At 43.8% G+C, this 21608-nt stretch overlaps 2 protein-coding genes across 2 annotated transcripts; one reads left to right on the top strand and one right to left on the bottom strand.

Annotated features, from left to right (window-relative positions):
* The first annotated feature begins 101 nt into the window (after window positions 1-101).
* Window positions 102-6810, top strand: Tmigd3 (transmembrane and immunoglobulin domain containing 3). The gene is made up of 5 exons (XM_035450336.1): window positions 102-435; window positions 2014-2080; window positions 3757-3857; window positions 4383-4450; window positions 6421-6810. Exons 1-5 carry the CDS (start codon window positions 105-107, stop codon window positions 6421-6423), a joined length of 570 nt encoding a protein of 189 aa, XP_035306227.1. The 5' UTR covers window positions 102-104; the 3' UTR covers window positions 6424-6810.
* CUNH1orf162 (chromosome unknown C1orf162 homolog) lies at window positions 6675-21536 on the bottom strand. The gene is made up of 7 exons (XM_027393888.2): window positions 21038-21536; window positions 19673-19789; window positions 11489-11536; window positions 10754-10811; window positions 10131-10225; window positions 9657-9706; window positions 6675-9393 (listed from the first exon to the last, which is right to left on the bottom strand). Exons 3-7 carry the CDS (start codon window positions 11523-11525, stop codon window positions 9232-9234), a joined length of 402 nt encoding a protein of 133 aa, XP_027249689.1. The 5' UTR covers window positions 11526-11536; window positions 19673-19789; window positions 21038-21536; the 3' UTR covers window positions 6675-9231.
* Window positions 21537-21608: the final 72 nt, after the last annotated feature.

The following is a 21608-nucleotide window of genomic DNA, read 5'->3' as shown; positions in this document are numbered from 1 at the left end:
CTCTCTCTCTCTCTCTCTCTCTCTCTCTCTCTCTCTCTCTCTCTCTGTGGTGTGTGTGTGTGTGTGTGTGTGTGTGTGTGTGTGTGTCCACAGATGCCATGGTCATGGATGAAAAGGTGAAGTCAGGCGTTGAGCTGGACACAGTTTCTGCTAACTGTAACTACGATGCCCACTACAAGGACCACACCAAGTACTGGTGCCGGGGCTATTTCAGGGACTCGTGCAACATTATCGCCTTCACCCCTAACAGCACCAACCGGGTGGTCCTGAAGGACACAGGAAGCAAACTCATCATAACTGTGTCCTGCCTGGTCAAGGAGGACACAGGCTGGTACTGGTGTGGCATCCAGCGGAACTTTGCCAGAGATGACATGGATTTCACACAGCTGATTGTGACTGACAACAGAAACAGCCGGGCCAATGGGTTTTCGCCTGGTAAAGAGACTGGCAAGGGATCTTTGAAGGGGAATGGGTGTTTGCTGAGGTAGTAAAAGTTCACTGAAGGGTCCAGGTCCACACTTTTAATCCCAGCACTCAGAAGGAAAAGGTGGGCAGATCTCTGGGTATTTGAGGCCAGCCTGCTCTACATAGTGAGTTCCAAGCCAGGCAGAGCTACAAAGTGAGACCCTGTCTCAAAACAAAAGCCAAAAACACCTCACTGAAGGTAGTGGCCACCAACTCCTCTTGTGTAATTCGAAGTAACCTGCTCTTGATCCCACTTAGTATGGTGGGGCTGGGGGTTAGGTAGATTTTTGTAGGAAAGTAGAGCGTCTGAGTCCTAGGTGTGCTTGTTACTCCCCTTTCCTCACAGTAGTCCTGCTCATAGATTTTGGAAGAGCCTGGAAGCTCTCATAGGAGTGCGACCTTTGTAGTAATCGTACAGGCTTTGAGGCTACAGTGAAATCTTCAGCCTCCCAGGTCTAGAACCATGGAGATTGCCTCGATAAGTGACTGGGCTACAAAAAGAGACCCAGGCTTCTTGAAACTGGGCAGCTTAAAAAGTTCAGTAATTGATATAAATTAAATAAATCAAAATTGCCAGCACCCATCTTTACTCATGTGGATGCAGTTAACCCTTGTAGGCTACTGGAAGGGACTGGAATTAGTGGGCAAAGTCTGCCAAGGCCAGACTGGGACTTTGAGCTGGAGCTAAGTCTTGAGATCTCCCGATGTTCACAGGCTCCTTCTCTGGAGCCTGGAAAACTCTTCAGCACCAGGAAACCCCCCGTATTTCAGGTGGGGGAACTGTGGAAGACACTACCCGTTCTCCCATTGTTCCATTTAGAAAAGCAATGTGTTTTTCTGTCACTGTCTGGAGCCCAATGACAGGAGGAAAACACAATAGAAGGACTTGTGGGAAGCCCCACATCCACCCCACCTCTCCAGTTCTCGTGCTGAGGAGAGCCTGGCTCACATTTGGTCTACTGGTAACCACTGCAGCTAGCATCCCACTAAGTGGGTAACTCTACACTGGCTGTGTTTCCGCTTTGTGTGCTTCTGCTTTTTATAATATTTCTTGAGAAGAAGGAGTCTTACCCAGATTAAAGGAACACAGAAGAGGCAATGTGGGCCTCTCCTATGGACTGCTAGTAGCTGTCAGAGGAACTATGTCACAGATTGACCAATTCCCTAAGGATGGGACTGGATATTTGATACACCAAGACTTTTCCTCCTTGGGAGTGACCCTAGCTTGAGTCTCTAATCACGAACTGATTCTAGACTGCACAGGGTCTTTGTGCAAATCTGGCAAAGGTGTCCTTTCCTCTGAGTGCAGAGGACCCAGTGGCAGGTTATATGACTTAGCAGGTGCACTGTGGGTGGGATTTCTCTCCCCAGCCTTGCCCCTGTTCAAGGCACGTTCATACAACCGTTAGCCTTGTTGTCATTGTCTTACACAAAAAGCCAACAATGCACTTACTCTCTGGAGAGGAAGAGAAAGACAGGGGATGCAGCTGGAGCCAAAGGAAGGGCCCCAAGATGGGCTTTATTCTCAACAATTCTTTTGTGATTCAGACCCTTCAGGGAACAGGAACCGGAGCTGTAGGACTTCCAAAGTTTTCCAAAAGGCAGAGGGCTCCAGGTGAGTAGGGATCTGAGGAGGTGATGGGGTGTCAGTGGGTGGGGTAGGGTGGGATAAACCACAACGCATTAGTGACTGGTTTACACCTTCTACTTTTCAACTGTGTATTGTTTCTCTGCCTAAACTAAGTATCTTCTTCATTGTAATGGCTTGGTTTCTTTAAAATGACCATATTTGTTTGAAAGCAGCAGAAAACAGCTTCTAGTTGCTTTAATCAATTTACATATTTATTTATTTATTACTGTCCTGGAACTCACTCTGTAGACCAGGTTGGCCTCAAACTCACAGAGATTTGCCTGCCTCTGCTTCCCAAGTGCTGGGATTAAAGGTGTGCAGGACTACCACCTGGCTTAGTTGCTTTAATTTTAAAGGTGACATTATTGTAGGGGGAGAGAGGTGTTTGAATGTAGAGGCAGGGATGCAGGCAAACTCAGCGGGACGTTATCTTTATCTCTAGTTCCATTTTCATCTGATATTCTCAAGTGTGTTTGCTTCCTTTTCTTCTGATGTCACTCCTGCCTACTTGTATACACACCACATTAGTGCCTGGTGCCTGTAGAGTTCAGAAAAGGGATCCTGTTCCTCTGGAACTGGAGCTAATAATATTTATGGGCTGCAATGTGAGTGTTGGGAACCTAACCTCTGAGCTTTTCTCTAGGCCCCTATTTGTTTTGTTTTAAGATAGGGTGTAACAATAAGTCTTTCTGCCAAAGCCACCCAAACCCTGCCGCCATGTGGGCACTTTCTGCCAGGCCACCCAAGTTCCTCACGCTGCCTTGTTAAGGTCCCAAGTAACACAAAGAGACTTATATTAGGTACAAATTCTTCTTTGCCAATGACTAGGATTTCTCATCTGCTAGCTCAGTCTTAATTATCATAAATCTACATATTTTATAATATTTATCTTATCGAGGATGCCTTCTGCTGGCGCCCTCTTTTGCCAGCGGTTCACATGGTGACTCCAGAGCAGAGACCAGGAGGAAGAGCAAGAGAAAAGGGAAACAACTTCATTCTTGCCCTTGCTTATATATGAGTCTCTCTGCTATGTCACTTCCTGCCTGGATCCACTTCTTTACTACATTTCCCAGAATCCTTCTTGACTCCTAGTCCTGCCTAACTGGCTGCCTCATTGGCCAAACAGTATTTTATTTATCATCCAATAAGACAAACGCTTACACAGAAGCACTTCCCCCATTAATAGGGTCTGAAAAAGTTACCCCCAAGTTGCTGTGTATCTGAGTGTTGACCTTAGACTTAAACCTTTGTTGCCCTGCCTCCTCCTCCTGAGCAATGAATGGGATTACAGGTGTGCGTGCTACCACACCCAGTTTACAAGCCCTCTACCAATTGAGCTATATCCCCCCACCAGCTTGTATTTCTTCTGTGTCTCCTTCCCCCTCTCCCTCCCTCTTTCTTTTTCTTTTTGACACAGCAGGTGACACCCATTTATCTTTGCCCAATTTGTTTCTTCCACATTCAAAGGAATGGCCGAAGACTGTAGCTTTCCGTTTCTAGTCCCCATTTCATTTCTGACAAAAGGCTCCTTTAGATGCCCATAAGTTACTCATACAAAGGACAGAGTGACTCGTATAGGATGTAGTTGTTAGGAGCTGGGGTGAAAGTGATGCTGTGAGAAGGAAACCGAAGGACCCTGTATGTGATGTGATTTCTTCTAGAATGTCCATTCTGATCATTTGCATACTGATTACTGGTTTGGGCATCATCTTTATAATCAGTCATTTGTCCAGGGGAAGGAGAAGCCAAAGGAATAGAGGAGGTAAGTAACCCCGGGGTGGGGGAGTTAGACAGTGTAGAGGGAATTAGAGAGTGTAAAGGTCAAGAAGTATCTCTCACATGAATGAATGCGACCCTCCTATTAATGCCTAGTCACTTAGGTAAGGCAGCTAGTCAGCCCACAGGCTGAGGCGGATATAATGCCCCCTCATAATGACAATGGTATCATGAGAGGTGACTGAAGGAACACTGTAGTCCTGAGTGAAAGTAGGTGCACAGGCAGGGATTAGGGAAGCAAGAAATAACCACACTGCAGGTTCTGTATCTGTAGGGCTACTTACCTTCCCAACATACAAGCTTTGGGCAATAGCCTAATAGCTTTATTTTAGTTTGAAACATTTTGTTCTCCTGTAGGGATGATGCCAAGGCTCATGTCAAATGATGGAGCCTCTGTAACCCCCCCTCACCAGCATGTGTAAAAAAGGTCTTCTTGCAAGGGGTCTGTGTGGGATGGGTGGGCTCAGGAACCTCAGCCCTTAGCTTTGTGTCTTTGTTTTTTCTTGGATAGTTACTGGTAAAAGCATTGCTAGAAGTTCCCAGCCAAGCAAGGCTCCTTCTGTGGTCTCCATACCCTTGGTAAGTTCCTGCCTTTATTCTTCAGTAAAGAGTCCTGAGATGCCCCCCCAGAACCCCATCTTTTTGTCTCCCCATTCATAGAGAGGGGACTGCGTGATCGCTTGCCTTTCCCTGTGACACAGGCAGGTCCTACTATCTGGAAAGTACTCTAGGTCACCATAGGGTGGTTCTGCTAAGTTCTGAAGCATTTGCAGAACTGAAAGAACACCATGAGCACATCTGTTTGGCCAAGGTGATACTGTTAGCTTTTGCCTTTTTATGATCAGAAACCAAGGAAACACTTTCGGCAGTGAAGAGACTGTAGCTGTAATTACAAAATGGATTCCAGTCACCCTGCCTGGGTTTCGAAACAAAGAAAAAACAACATTTTAGAGAAATAATGATTAAAATAAAGCAAACAAACCAAAACCTAAGAACAGAAATCCAACACTCACCAAATCCCAGTAGGATCCTAAGCTGGAAGACCTGATAGTGACACACAAGGGGCCAGGGCCGGCGGGAGCTGAAATACGAAAACAAGGCTACAGGGATTCCAGCTGCAACTGTGCTGTTTGGGTCCCCTGCAGATGCAGAGTGAGCTCCTGTAAACTGTAAAGGAGCAGCTCCCGCAGCATTCTTGCCTTTTTGCCATCTACAAGCTTTGGGAACAATGGAGGTGAGGGATGCGGACAAAGCAACACATCGCAGGGCTTGTCTGGTTTTACTCCCTCTAGGATACAATTGTAGTTTGTAATTTTCTTTTCAGGAACTTATCATCACTTCTTTAAGATACAACCCATGGCAACACTTTTCTTTCCCAAGCCCATTTTCCCCTCTTCATTCCCCACCCTGTTCCTATACTCTTCTGAGTTTTCTATCCATCCATCCACCCATGTCCCACCCACCTACCCACCCATGAATCCTTCATTTTGCAAACTAGGAGCATGCTAGTTGCTGGGGGTACAAAGACAAGCAAAAGAGCTAGCATCTGTCTTCATGGGGCTTACGGCATAAAATAGGAAAACACCTGGGCAGCCGTGTTGCACCCAGAAACTGAGGCAGAAGGATCTCGAGTTCCAGGTCAGCTTGAACTAGTGGGTTCTAGCCCTGCCTACACTACAGAGTGAGAATCTGTCACTAAAATAATGTGGTGTGGTGAGGTGGAGGAATACAAGCAGCCACACATAAACACAAATGTGAACTTGTCAAGTAAAATAAGTGACGGTGACATGATGCTATAAAAGATGAGACAATAGGATCTAATGCTGTTCTCTTCAGCAAGAAGCCCACAACCCATCTGAGACACAGCCTCATGCTTGGGGAAACACAGCAGTTTGAAGTAAAGTCCCTTTTAGTTTTGTTATTCTTGGGCCCTGCATTCCAGATGCATTCATACCATCAAAACTGGGAGAGAAGTGCAAGCTCCAGGTGCCCATTTTGCCTACAGCTGACTGACAAGTCTTGCAGGGATGATGCCAGTCCTGAAAACAAACTTTAGTCTTTTTAGGACTGGTAAGATGGCTTAGCATGGCAGAAAGAGAACCAATTGCCGCAAGTTGTCCTCTGACTTCCACAGGTGTGCTGCTGTGGTATGCACAGCACTTGTGTATCCTCTACTCCATACACACACGCACACACACACACACACACAGAGAGAGAGAGAGAGAGAGAGAGAGAGAGAGAGAGAGAGAGAGAGAGAGAGAGAGAGAGAGAGAAAGACAGAATAAATCAATTTTTAAAATCCAAACTTGGGTGTTTTGTTCCCAGGAAGCCCAGGAGTGCCTTTGCCTTTGCCTTTGCCATGTGGAAGCTTTGGGAAATGTGAAGGGATACTTAGATTTGTTTAAAAAAAATTCTTGGGGTGTATGGGAATGTAATCTTTAATTTAGAAGAGAGGAAAATAGGCTCAAAAAAAGTGAGGTTTGTGACTTTTTGCTGACACTCTGGTAAGAGCCCCCAACTCAGTTTTTCTTTTCTATTTCCCACCAAAGTAAGCAAAGATTTGAAGTTCTTCCCACATGTCCTGACTCAAGGAAATGGCTCAAACTGAACACGTGACTGAAGATGTCTTTCATTTAGTTCCCAAATAAAGTGATGTGGTTACAGTTGAATCTCCATGACAACTAGCCTGCACCTCAGAGAATGATTCTGACCTTTCTGGATTTCTAAAGGACTCTCTGACCTTGAAGCAATCTTTTGTGGCAAGGTGACAACAGTGGTGGTCAGAAGAGCTATGAAAGACCACACCAAGCAAGGCTGCCATTGAATAACATCTCCAGACCTTAGCATTAGATTAGATGGAGTGAAGAAGAGGTACAGAATCTGGGATAAGGGGAAATGACTTGTATTTTGTTTATCAGTCAATAAATATCTGAATAGTATTGAAAGAGTCCTCAAGTATGACTAACTTCTCCTAGACCATCACTAGAAAAATATTTATTGAAATGTCCCTAAAAAGCATAACATTCCAGTACATCTCTGAATTGGCATTAAATGCTGTTATATCCAAAAACAGGATTGAATCTGTGGTTCTCATAGTCTCTTGGTGAAAGGATCATGGCCCCCAAAAACACTTCCTCAATAGAAACATCACCAGAGTAATTGGATGCTGCTTCTGACCAGTGAGCAACCAAGGGATGAGAAGTGACAAATGCATACAAATAAGGAAGCACAAAGCAAGAATGAGGCATCAGCATCCGTGGGAGCAAATAGAGTTACATCATTGTTGGTGCAGGATTACCACCGCCCTATGGGCTTCCCTGCAACCTGCAACCCTCTCCCCATATGGTGTCACTCACGCTGTTTCATCATGACCTTTGCTGCCCTCATAAGAGCCCTGATATTCTGTGGGGGACGTGTACATTCATGTGTACACTTGCACATATGGAGGCTGGAGGATGACCTCAGATGTCACTCCTCAGGGGCTGTCCACCTTGTATGAAACTGGGTCTCTCATTGGCCTGGAGCTTGCTGATTAAGCTAGGCTAGATAAACAATGAGAGCCAGGGATCCTCCAGTGCCTGCCTCTCCAAGGTTAGGATGATAAGCATGCCCTACCATGCCCCATGTTTTTTCATGAGTTCTTGGGATCAAAGCAGGTTTTTGTTCCTGTGTGGCATTTCCCTAGCTTCAGAAGAACACAGTTTAATATGCCATGGATCCTTCTGATGGGGTGTAGGTCCAGCCTTAGAATCCTCAAGTGGTCCCCTGGTTTGCACAGGGTTGGAATGGAGACTGGGTGTTGACCAGATTCTCTATGTATCTTGTCAGATTAGATTGTGGCTCTCACGAAGCCTTAGATAAGAATAGTTGAGGTTCTGTCCTGACTCCTTTATTTGGGAGGGACTCCAAGCTTAGCAGCTCAAGGGAAACGGTAAGGCTATGAACATCATACTTGCATATTTCCTTGTAGCCTTTCTCTTTTTGAGTCTCAAACACCAAAAGACACCCGTCCACCTGCTCCTGACCAATCCTAGTCTTGTCCAGTGGCTAGGTATTGAATTTATTCACGGTCAACTTACCAAGGACTAAACTCTTAGAGAAAACTATTTGTTTACCAGCAGCTAATAATTGCTAGTTGTTCTTCAGCTAGGGGTAGGATTGTGTGCCCAACTCCCCTCTCCATGCTAGGGCTTGCACAGGCCTTAAGAATGCTGTCACAGGTTGGAGAGATGGCTCAATGGTTAAAAGCATTGGCTGCTCTTCTAGAAGTCCTGAGTTCAATTCCCAGCATCTACATGGTGGCTCACAACCATCTACAATGGGATCTGTTGCCCTCTTCTGGTATGCAGGTGTACATGCAGGTAGAGTACCGTATATGTAAAATAAAAATAAATAAATCTTAAGAATGCTCTCACAACAGCTGAGTGCATATTTAGTGTGTGTGTGTGTGTGTGTGTGTGTGTGTGTGTATGTGTGTGTGTGTGTGTGTGTGTCTGTGCTTGTGTTTGTACACTGGCATGTACACCTACCACAGAGTAATGTAAAGGTTAGATGACAACTTTCAGGAGTCAGTTCTCTGTGTTGACCATATAAGTCCCAGGGATTGAATTCAAGTTGTCAGATTTGGTAGCAAATGTCCTTATCTACCTCACCAGCCCTCATGTTTATTTTATAATTTTTCTTCTCCTTTAATACTTATATTTCAGAATATTCTTGCCAAATTAAAAAGAACCTTCCTGTTATTTTTAATGGGGCAGTCTATATGAGTGTCCCTTTGTTTTGAGGGTAAATGAACATGCTTAATCTTTACCTTTGTCTCACAACCAAGGTTGTCATACACATCTCTAATGTTATATTGGGGAGACTGAAACCCACATTTGACTAGTGTTCTATACAATATGGACTTTGTGTTGCTTAGACCTCTGGTCTTGACTTTGGGAGAAGATAATGGGACACAGTGATAACTGATGAAGAAAAGGCCAACACTGGAGGAGAGTTTGCCATTATTTGAAAATCTTAGACTGTTCATTAGGGTTGGCTCTTCCCTGGTTATCATCAGTGAGTTTCTTTATCTCGAACTCTGTCCCTTTTTGGAAAGTTCAAGGGAGTTGTTCAAGAGGCTGCTACTGCCAAATGGAGTGAATGCACTAGCAGCCTTTTCTCTGGTAGGAAAAGTAATTAACCATTGGTTTTTTAAAATGGATGACAGCACTACTAGATCAAGCCTACACACCTTTGACTGCAGTTGTACATAGACTGTGCTTCTAAGTTTGTAGGAAACAAACAACAAAAGCAAACGTACAAAACAAAGCCAGAAAGCAACATGTAACTGAAGCTGAGTGGAGGTCCTGTGTTCTGCCTCATTGGAGAGGCAGGGATGGGCCTGCCACTTTAATCTGAGAATAGACAGTGGGGTCCAAGCCTGTGGAGTCGTTTCCAGTCAAGTCACTGCTGTTTGCTTCTGAGGGCTTGAAAGTCATGATGGCATAGGTAAGTGACTCCTTTGAGACAGATGAAAGCTTCTGAGGAGAAAGAGGAGGAAGAGCGAATTTAATATGCAGTAAGGGGTGTCTCGTTAAAAGTGTCTTGAAAGCTTTGGTAAGTGGGGACCCAAAGAGACCAGAAGAACTCACACTAGAGTCGCTTGTCCAGAGCCAGAAAGTGACACCAGTATTCCAGACAGTAACTCAGTATGTAGAGGACACAGACTAAAACAACCCCCGCCCCCAAATAATTTTATGCCACTTTCATCACACTCAATTTCCCTCTTACAGCATGGGCTTACCTTGATGGGAGGCTCTGAGAGAGGGTACTGGGCCTGGGACTTGGAGTAACCTGCAGCAGATGCCAGGAAGAAGACGGTTGTCCTCTCCCTATGGGGTCTGAAGGAGTGGGGAGCCTCTCCCCTCAACTTTGGGTGAAAGTTAGGTAGGGCTGCAGGGGGAGAGCGATGAGGAAGCGCAGGGAAGGGCCTCAAGGTGGATCTGTGGAGAGGGTGGGCCGAGCACAGTAGGCCTTCTCTCCACTTCCCCATCACTCATTGCTCATGTTCTCAGTGACAGCAAGAAAAGTCTAACAGAGCCAGGCGTTGCTGGTGCACGCCTTTAATCCCAGCACTCAGGAGGCAGAGGCAGGCGGATCTCGGTGAGTTCGAGACCAGCCTGCTCTACAAAGTGAGTTCCAGGACAGCCTCCAAAGCTACAGAGAAACCCTATCTCAAGAAACCAAAAACCAAAACAAAACAACAGAGACCACTTACTTTTTCTGCAGCTCTTGACAATGATGAAGATAAGGGCCACGAGTAGCAGTGTCAGCAGAACCCCAGCAAAAAAGGCCAAGATTAAATATTCCTGTCTGTTTGGCAGAGAAAGGGAGTAGATGAACCACTGGCAGAGGTCTCTTGGAACCTTTCCTGGAAGTCAAGCTTAGCTTTCTTACTTAGGCTATCACATAGGTTGATGGACTTGCTCCCACTCACTGCTTGGGAAGAGACACTGCTTGTAGGTTCCAGAGGCATTTGAGACTCTCCCAATCCTGTCCTCATCACTCCACACATCAACACTCAAGTTCAGGGGACTCAAGATCTCTTACATCTTGGGCAATGCTGAGTTCATATCGCTTACAACCCAGCATGTGGGAAGCTGAGGCAGGAAGATTGTGGCAAGTTGGAGGCCAGCCTGGACTACGCTGTGAGACATGCTCACCCCTCCCATTCCCCCCACCCCCGGTGCCATGCAAACAAAAGAGCAGAATTATAATCCTAAGATCAAACACTGTTACTGGTCTCTTTTCCCACTCAGATTGCCCTTCCTAAGTTCCCAAGACAAAATGGTCAACAAAAAATCCAGTGCCACATGGCTTAGATAAAATGTGTTCCTTTACTTAGGGCTGGAGAAACACGGTACAGAGCTGGTCACTGGGGCTGTCGTGGAGACTGTGCCTGCAGAGAACATGAGAGGGATCAGTTTTGGGGGATCAGTGTCCCTGCTCTTTTCCTGCCATCCCTCCAGGATAAGACCGCAAGTACCTCCTCTACCCGTGTGGACTCACAAATTGGCTACAACTCTGTAGAGGGGAGAGCAGGGATCTTTTTTTGCCAGTGCTGGGCAAGCCCTCCACCACTGAGATACACCCTGTCTGATTGAGACCTTTAAGGTGAGATGTACTTGAACTGGTATACAAACTAAAGAAGCAGTGGCTAGTGTTGAAGCTCCGTGTCCCTTATGCAAGCAAAATAAATATTCTGTGTTTCCCTCAGGACATAGTGGGAAGCCCTGGCAAGATGTGGGTCCTTTGACCTCAGTAGGTACTTCCCAAACTCATGACACCTGTCTCCCATATGGTGTGTGTGCGTGTGTCTTTTCCAGTGCCTAACCCACAGGGAGGGGAACCAGAAACATGACTAGATTTTCATAAACTACCAGCTGATCTACTCAGTTTGGAGGGCCAGTCTGGTCTGCTTTTCTATTCCTTGGGGGGCACTGGCTTCTGTACTATGTAAACTTGAATTCTTCTAGCTCAGAAATGCTCTAGCCAACACTGCCCCCCATGGGGCTTTCAACACAATTCCTTCTTTTACCAATTCAAGGGAAGCAATGATTTCTGTTCCGAACTCACTGATTTGGGCTTTAGATGTAGAGGAAGCAGATCCCATGCTGTCTTCTCCTAAGAATAAAACAGGTACTCTTTAGCTGGGTGCAGAGGCTGGGCACAGCAGTGCATTCACACTGGGGTGTAGCTAATCCCACCATGGAGGTACAGTGGTGCATCTTTGGTGCTTTGTTCATCTGGACATGTCCAATGGACAAAGAAGCTACATCTGAACCTTTCAGCCTAGCATCACTCTCTATGCTTGGAGGGATATGCAGCAGCTGGGTGTGGTGGAATATGTCTCTGGGGAGATGGTAGTAGGGGAGGTGGTAGGAAAGATCTCGAGTTCAAAGTCAACCTTGACTATGCAGTAAATGCCAAGTTAACCCAGGTAACATCTGAGACCCTATCATAAACAAAGTAAGCAAGCAAACAAGCAAACAAAAGTAAGGGGGTGGAGAGATGATGGATCAGTGGTTAAGAGCACTTGGTGCTCTTCTAGTGGACAAGGGTCCAGTTCACAGCTGTAACTCCAGTTCCAGAGGATCTGACATATCTTTGGGCCTGCACCAGTACTGCGTGCACATACATAAAAATAAATAAGATATCAAAATAAGAACAACCCAGTCTCAATCAATCAATCAATCAATCAATCAATCAATCAATCAATCAGTATCAACCAATCACACAAAAATCCAGCATTTTGGGGGCCACCAACCCAGTACCACTGTGTGGCTTTCGCATACCTGGTGACTCCTTCATTGTAACACTGAATGACATATGGTGCTTCTTTAATCTTTGAGATATACAGTGGCTTTTCAGACATGCATGCATGCATGTCCTTGAACAGTCTCTAGGTATTATCAAAATGAATGCAAAGATGAGGTTGGAGAGATGGCTCAGTGAAGACCATTTGCTACTGTTCTTCCAGAAGACCCAGGTATAAATCCCAGCACTCACATGGCAGCTCACAACCATCTGTAACTCTGATTCCAAGGGATCAGACACCCCTTCCAGGCCTCTATGGGCACAAGACAAATGTGTGGTGCAAGGCATTACATCTAGGCAAGACTCAGAAACTATAACGCATCTAAAGGCAGGAAGGTGTTCCTAGAGCTCACTGCTAGCTGGGTGAATTCCTTTTAGCCATACATTATGTGCTTTATTAAAGCTGCCTGAACACTGTTTCCCATAGAAGGCCAGATCTCTTTTTTTGCTCAACATTTTATGTTCATTCTTACTTCTAAAATCCTGTAGAACATTTTTTAGTGGTGCTAGTCCTTTCTGCTGCAGTACTCCCGCGCCCCCCCCCATTTGTGGGAGATACTTTGTAAGATGTTATGTAGGTGTCAAAGACCAAGGACAGTCCCCAAACCTGTACAGTATAAACCATGCTTTTTCTTATGCTTGCTGTCTTAGTTAGGGTTTCAATTGCTTTGACAAAACACCATCACCCAAAAGCATGTTGGAGAGAAAAGGTTTTAATTGGTTTACACTTCCACATTGCTGTTCATCACTGAAGGAAGTCAGGATAGGAACTCAAACAGGGCAGGAAAACTGGAGGCTGGAGCTGATGCAGAGGCCATGAAGGAGTGCTGCTCACTGGCTTGCTCTCCATGGCTTGCTCAATCTACCTTCTTATAGACTCAGGACCAATAGCCAAGATGGTACCACTTACCATGGGCTGGGGCCTCCCCTATTGATCACTAAATGAGAAAATGCCTTATAGCTAGATCTCATGGAGGAATTTCCTCTACTGAGGCTCCTTCCTCTCTGATGACTCTAGCTTGTATTAAGTTGACACACACACTTAGCCAGTGCACATGCCATACCTGTGAAGTTTACTTCAGAAAGCATTACAGAGAGGGATTGGCTACAAAACTAAAATAAAACATAGTAATCGCAGCACTATATTATGATAAAATCTATTTAAAACACAGGGTTGTTTACTTATGGAAATTTCCCGTTCATATTTTCAAATCATAGGTGACCAGAAAGAACTGAAACTGTGGCAAGCAAACCCATGTGATAGAATGCTATTGGGCACAGATGGGCTTTCTTAATAGTTCCCTCTTTATACAAATGTTTGCCAATGTGTTTAATAACTACCAGTGAAAAAGGTGCTTTTTATGTATAAAAGTTTAGTTACAAACTTGATTACTTTTTGGTGGCAACAATTTTAATAAATATTTAGGCAAACCCATGATAAAAAAATTTGGGGGTCTCTCTAATTTCTGCTGAATTTTAAGACAATTTACTTAGACAGAAAATGCCATAAATGGTTTGCATGTTTTAATCCGTGAGCTCTTATAAGTGACTTTTCCCAATCCTTAGATATGGCGGAAGACTTTGAGAAGGATTTCTGTCCCCAAGTGTCATTAAAACAGTAGTAAGGCAAAGTTGTAATGCACCTCACCATTCAGCAAGCATTTTCATATCTGTCACTGTCAGAACAAAAGGAAAGTGGTGAAAAGTCTGACTATGAAAACAGGAAGACCATAGTCCATGCCGAATCAGCAGGAATAATGATTTCTCTATCAGTCTTTGGTTCTTTTTGAAATTTATGTTGGCCATGCTTTAAAGCCCAGAACTTGGGAGGCAGTGACAAATGGATGTCTGTGAGTTCAAGGTCAGCATGATCTACAGAGTAAGTTACAGGACAGTTAGGGCTGTATAGTGAGACCCTGTCTCAAAATAAAATAAAATTAAAACAAGTCAATGGTATTCATTTCAGAACTTCATAAAGTATTAGCATATCTTATTGTATTTATTATACTATTTTTATATAACTTCTATAAATATATATTTATAATATTGAAATGTATTCTTCCTGAGGAGTGTGGATTTCCACTAGATCTTACATTCAGAGCTACTGACGCCTTCCTCTTTTGCAGCAGTGGTTCTGTATGAACAGGCAACCCAGATAAGTATTATCACATAAAAACTTAGGCCACCCTACCCTCACAGACTAAATCATCGCACAACACCTACTTATAAATCCAGGTGACAAAAACAGCAATCTAGCCGGGGTGGTGGCACACAATCGTAATCCCAGCATTTGAGAGGTTGAGGCAGGAGAACTGCCAAGAGGTCAAGGCTAGTCTGGATTACACAGGATCTGTCTCAAAAATCCCAAAGAAGCCTGGAATGGTGGGCTCACATCTTTAATCCTAGCTTTTGGCAGAGGCAGGCAGATCTAGGACAGCCTGAGTTCTAGGGCAGTCAGGGCTACATAGTGAGTCTTTGTCTCGAAACAGCAACAAAAACAACCCACCAAAATAAGGGCCAGTGAGATAGCTCAGCAAATAAAGGCACACGCCCCACAACTCTAGAACCCCAAGTTCAATTCCTAGATCCCTAGGTGAAAGAAAAGAACTTACTTGAAAGTTGTTCTTGATATGTATACACACAGACACACACACATTTTTAATTCCCAAAGAAAACAACAATAATCCAGACATGAGACAGAAGCAGAAAGCTGAACCAGAAACAATTCTGTTTGCAGTTAGATCTGGCACAGGAGACTTACCTATGAGACCTGTGGCACACAGTCATTCAAATGCAATCCTTCCCCCACCAAATAAGAAAAACACATCAGAAACCACCAAATAAACATTTAAAATGTCCTTTGATGAGCCATGACTTAGTCTGGATTAGAAGGGTCTTTAATTTACCTTTCCAGAAAAGCTCCAGTCCTAAGATGCAGTTGTCAAAGATGAAACTTGGTACTTGCTTCTCTTCCTAGTTTTTTCAGAAATTGTGAAACAAGGTTTACTCCCACTGCTACTGTCACCATCAAGCTGTGTCGCAAAGATATGTTTAAGCTCCACACCGCAGACTTCCTCTTTGAAGCCAATGATACTTTTTTTCCATTCCCTGGCTTCTCTCCCTTTAGAATAGGTCTCTTCTCACAGAGACCAGCTAGCCTTTAACTGCTATGGATGACAGACAGTGACCTTTGGCTCCTCCTGCCTCCACATCCTGAATGCCAGGGTTACAGCACGCAGCACCATGTGTGGTATATGTGGTGCTGGGTAAAACTCAGATCTTCACACATGCTAGGCAAGCACTCTACCGATCTAGCCATGAGAGTTGCTTGCATACACTTTCACACATGAATGCCAGAACACAGAGGAAAAGTTCGTTTCCAGGGAAGAGTTTATTATTTAGCATCACTGAAGCTACTGACACTAGCATGACATCATCACCATCATCAAAGACTTTGTAATTGCATCAGGTCTGATGAACGAGATGACACTGACATAGAAGAATGAAGAGTTAAATGTCAAAATTAAACAACAGGCTGAGAACTCAAGTGTGTTCAGAGCATTAAAACCCCTTTTTAGGGGGCAAGGAGATTCATTTATTTATAAGCATTTATTAGTAAAAGAATATGACGAAACTCACTCATCAGATAGATGCCATAGACCAGTCAAGAATTGGTGGTTGGGATTAGGCCGTGAATTTGGGGGATCTCGGGATGGTTCAGGAGTGGGCACTGGTAGCAGGGGAGACACTAAAGAGTAAACACAGATGGGCTATAGAGCCAGAGCACAGACATCTTTAAATTCCATCAAGATGTATGCAGTCATTAGGTTTCATTGTATGAAGATGAGACTGTACTCATACAAACCTAGATGGTATATCAGCCACACCATACAGCTTTCAGATGCAATCAAGAGAGTAGATTAGCCGTGTGTGGGGAGGTATCTGTGAATTCTGTACTCAGGAGGCTGAGACAGGAAAACCTCCAAGCCAGATGTTTTCTTAGAGGAGGTGGGGACTGATTTGATAAACATGAGATGAATGAGGTTGCTACCAGCATAGAACAGTACATTATTCTAGAGTAAACTTTCTAAGTAGGAGTATAGTCTGGGCAAAGCTACAGTGTCATAAGGCATTTTATTATTTTTCAAGTCTTGGGCACTGTCAGCTCTATGTGCTATATTTTTGCAGTAGGTTTGTTTACCCTGACATCACTGCAAACATGTAAGCCATGCTCTGAAGCATGGCATTACCACAGCCAATGTCACTGGATGATGGAAAATTTCAGTCTCCTTAAAATCTATGGGACTATGTAATACATGTGAACTAATGTTGCCATCATGTGCTTGCTATGCGACTGTATTTAAAGTTTATAAAATAAAAATGTATGGAAGATTAAATTTTTTGTATGTGGATAGATGTTTTGTCTGCATAAATGTCTGTGTACCACATGTATAGCTGTTGCCCATGGAGATCCCCTGGAACTGGAGTTATGCACAATAGTGAGCTGCCATATGGGTGCTAGGAACTGAACCTGTGTCCCCTGCAATAGTAGTAGGTGCTTTTTACTGCTGAGACATTTCTGCAGCCCAAGAGTTTTAAAATATTCTGGTTGAGAATTATATACATTCATACAACATATTTTTGATCACTGCTCTTAACTCTAACCCACTCCTTCCCAAGTTCATGTCCTTTTTTTAAAAAAAGTAACTCATCTAGTCTAATTTGTGTTGCTCATATTCTCATGGGTATGGGGCAGTCCACCGGAGCATGGTCAACTTACTAGGGGCTACACCCCTAAAGAAGACTGACTCTCCTTCCCCGGAAGCTATCAATTATCAATAGCTCTCCTCAGGTAGGGCTGAGGGATTGCAAGGCCCTCCCTCCTGCATGGAAGTGTTTTGATTGGGATACAACATGAAAATACAGTCTTTGAGGACGGTTATACCGCATCATATAAAAGCTGTGGATGGAGAGACAAGGAAATGAGCAGAGATCATCTAGTAAAGATGCAGGCAAAAGGAATGGGAGAAAACCACAAGTGTTTATATATCGGTGATTGGAGTACATGGGGATTAAAACATAGAATGAGTCAATGGTCATTCAGGCTTTTGGATCTCAGTGGCTATGAGTTATTTTTATCCACTCATTGACTTATTGAACATTGACTCTGTCACTCCTTTAAATGGTTTAGACATTGATTTATTTAAGCCCTTATTTGTATGTGTGCATACATGTACCACGACATGTGTGTTAAGGTCAGAGGACAGCCTGTGGGAGTTAGTTTTCTTCTTCCATCTTGTGGATCACAGGGACAGGCTGACATGTACCTTTATCCACTAATTATCTCTCCAGCCCACACCATGCGCTGTTCTAAATTGAGGATATGAAAGTGGGCAAAAATTGACGATGTTAGTATACAGGAAGAAAATGATTCCATGCATTGTGATGGGACAGAGTCCTTTACATGTGTCTATAACACAGGGAAGATTCTCTGAGGAAAACAGTGATACTGCCTGAAGTGAGAGTTGTAGTTCCAGAATAGGAGGAGGGAATGTTCAGATAACAGACCATCTGAGAACTGTCAGGAAGGAGAATAGGACGATCAAAGGCCAAAGAATGAATGAATGAAGTTGAAGAAGCAAGAAAGGACAATCCCTTGGAGCTTTTGTCTGTATAGTAAGAGAAATGGGTATATGTATATTAGGGGTTTAAGGAACAGCAGGTTTGCATTCTGAAACAATCACTAAAATTGAGGAGAGGAGAACAGATTGGAAAGCAGCCAGGACAGGCATGAATAAGCCAGTGGGATTCCTGCAGGAACTCATTTGAGGACAATGGGGACTAGGGTGGCAGCAGTAGACAAAGAGATTTGAGAGGCATTTAGAGAGCGGCAGCAGAAACAAGGATAAAAACATAGATGACCAAAGATAGCAGTAAATGGCAAGACTAAGAGCCCAAAAGGGAACAGTGGAAATTTAAGACTTAAAGAGTGATAACTATGTAATCAAGCATGTATTAAACATATACACGGACCTAGTCTGTTAGGTGGTAGAGAAAACAATGAGTATGACATAGTCCTTGACTAGGTATTTTGCAATCTTATGGATAGACATCTTTATTCTACAAAACAGTGTTCCAGATTGTTCATGTAAAACAGAATGATGTAGATGCTGTTATAGATTTATACACTATGGATTGGACTCTCCCCTTCCCCCGTAGGGAAAAAAAAAAAAAAAAAAAAAGGCCAGGCTACTTACAAGAGTACTGTAGAAAGAAGCTTCAGAGAAGGAAATGTTCAAGTTGCATTTTACTTTCAAAACCATAATTTGCTTTTCAAAATACAATCTTCATATTGGCCATTGTTTTAGTTACTATTCTATTGCTGTAAGGAGACATCATGGCCAAGGCAACTTTTAAAAGAAAGCATTTAATTGGGGGCTTGCTTACAGTTTTGGAGGGTTAGTCCATGACCATCTTGTCGGGGAGCATAGCAGCAGACAGCTAGGGAGGCATGGTGCTGGAACAGTAGCTGAGAGCATACATGATTTGAAAGTTGCAGGTAGAGAGAGACAGAGCAAGGCTGAGTCTCGCCTGGGCTTTTGAAACCTTTAAGTCTACTCCCAATGACACACATCTTTCAACAATGCTATACCTAATCCTTCTCAAACAGTCCCACCAACTAGGTACACCAAGCATTTAAATATATAAGCCATGGGGGCCATTCTCATTCAAATCACCACAGCCATGCCTAGAGATATTCCAGTGTTTCACCATAGCTGGGGGTAGGAGCAACAGCATAGGTGTAACATGAAAAATAAAAACCCAGAGACTGGTATTGGTGTTCAAGCTTCAAGCTGAAGATCAGAAAAGCAAAGCAGCCCCACACTAGTTCTTACCTCTACCTCAGGCTGTAAGGGTTGATCTCCAGGAGCTCTCTAAGTCTCAGACTGCTGCCTCTCCTCTACATGGCTTGAGACTAATCTCAGAATGCAGCCTAAGACAATGGGCTCCTGTCTTTTATATACCTCTCTAGGGCTGGCATTAAAGGCATGAGCTCTAATTCTCTTTTAGACTGGTTCCATCTTGTGTAGCTTTGGGTGGCCTTGGACTCACAGAGAGATCCATCTACCTGTCTCCTGAGTCCTGGAATTAAAAGGGTGTGCCACCACTGCCTAGCTTCTATAGCGAACTAGTGTGGCTGGCTTTGCATCCTGAACCCTGAGGCAAACTTTATTAAATCATAAATAATATATCACCATATAGGGGCTAGGTTTGGAGGTCAGAAAAGGAAAACAGAGTAAGGATAATAAACACCTGGTGGACCTTTAACCAATGCCACCTTGTAGGCAATGGAGAGACCACCCAGGAGTGACATGGTTACTTTTGAGTTTACAGAATGTGTAGGGTGAGTGGTGTGTTACAGGACAGTACGGGAGTCCTTACCTTACATGTGGTCTGAACATAGTCCATGACTATAGAAAAATAGTAGGGCAGACATCTGATACATCCAGCCAGTTGTGAGAGGAAGTCTTCCGTACTGTATCTATCCACTGACCAATACTGTGGACATGTAAGAATGAATGTAGAATTGTGCATGAATGATGAGTTTAACTTTGAATTTGGGGTGCTTATGAACACTCAAAAAGATTGGGAGAGCAGTTGGGTACACAGATCTGGAACTCAGGAAACATCCTGATTTGTATGGTAGATAGAGTTCAGGAATCTGGGATGGAGCTCAGTAGTACATTTATTTAGTAGGTCTAAAGTTGGGGACTCAAATCAGCACTCTAAAAACACACATAAAACCTAAGACTAAACTATTCCTCGGTGCTAATCATTTCTCTCTTTTTGAGATGGAGCATCCCTTGTGGTTAGGTACTGCTACCTGACAAATCCTGGCCAGTGGATGAAAGATGTAACTGTTGATGCATGACTTGCTCTGACTGCTCCTTTCATGGGGCTCTTAAGGAGGCTGTGATGAGCTAGTGAGACTGACACAGGTCTAAAAGTAGATCTGAGTTCTCTATGTGGAGGACAGTTTCTTTGGAGTCACCCAAACATACACAAGATTCTTTCATGATAAACTGCTTAAATTTGGGGAAATTTTGTACACTCGCCATCCTGATTAAGTTTGTGATATAGTCAAGGAAGCCATCTGTATACACATGATAGAAACTGTGGGCCTGGGTACTATCAAGGTAAAACGTGTAAAATTCTTAGGGTGGGATTTGGAGGAATTGTAGTATTTAGGAGAGGAAGACTGTGGAGTTGGTTAAGGAAACTTCTCCACATACTATTGTAATTCATTACAGGACATCCATGAGACCCTGAGGGGATTAAATCCACACCAAATATATGTACCTATCATCTAGTTTCCCCCTGCCATTCCTGATTAACCTCTTTGAATACTGGTATTTTCTTTTTTTTTTTTTTTTGGTTTTTCAAGACAGGGTTTCTCTGTGTAGCTTTGGAGCCTGTCCAGGCACTCGCTCTGGAGACCAGGCTGGCCTCGAACTCACAGAGATCCGCCTGCCTCTGCCTCCCGAGTGCTGGGATTAAAGGCGTGCGCCACCAATGCCCGGCTCTAAATACTGGTATTTTTAAAAATAATGTTTATTACAGTATGTTATTCTATTTGGATGCTAATATCTTATTGTGCCTGCTATATAAATTAAACTTTATACTGGGCCTGAATGATTAGGAAAAAATCCCAGGTTTTATTTATTTATTTATTTTTTAAAGATTTTTCTCCTTAGGTTCTGGTACTGAGTTTCAACATCTACTGGGAATTAGGAATACACATACTACCTCTGCTGGAGATGCTCTCCCTTCAGTTCCCCTTAGTGCAGAGTCTGTTCCACCCATTAGTCACTCTGTAACTTTGACATTGGACTTGACTCCCAAAGGAGCCTCACCATTTAGCAAGCATGTCCGCCGTGTCTTCCCCAGGGTCCTGGTGTGAGAATGAGAAAGGTGTTTGTATGACCCCTCTGATGGCAGGCCAGTCTGAATGAAACAATAGTATTCTTTTGTGGTTCTTTATTTAGTATTATGTCTCTCCCAGAACATCTCATATTAATTAGTTCAATGACAACTTTAAATTTCTCAATATATATGTATGTACATGTGGGTTTGTGTGTACATGTGTGGAAGCCAGAAGACAACTCTGGTGTCTATCTTGCCTTGCATCCTGTTTGCTGCTGTGTATACCATCCTGGTCCTCAAGCTTCTGGGGATTCTCCTGTCTCTGCTTCTCATCTTCTTCACAGAAGTGCTGAGATTACAGGGGTGTGTTACTGTACCCAGCTCTTACATGGTTCTGGGCATCTGAAGTCAGGTCCTCATGAATGCATGGCAAGAACCCTTTACCCACTGAGCC

The sequence above is a fragment of the Cricetulus griseus genome (genome assembly GCF_003668045.3).
Source record: "Cricetulus griseus strain 17A/GY chromosome 1 unlocalized genomic scaffold, alternate assembly CriGri-PICRH-1.0 chr1_0, whole genome shotgun sequence".
Taxonomy (NCBI): Eukaryota; Metazoa; Chordata; class Mammalia; order Rodentia; family Cricetidae; genus Cricetulus; species Cricetulus griseus.
The sequence above is the reverse complement of the archived record's forward strand: the minus strand, read 5'-3'. Positions and strand labels throughout refer to the sequence as shown.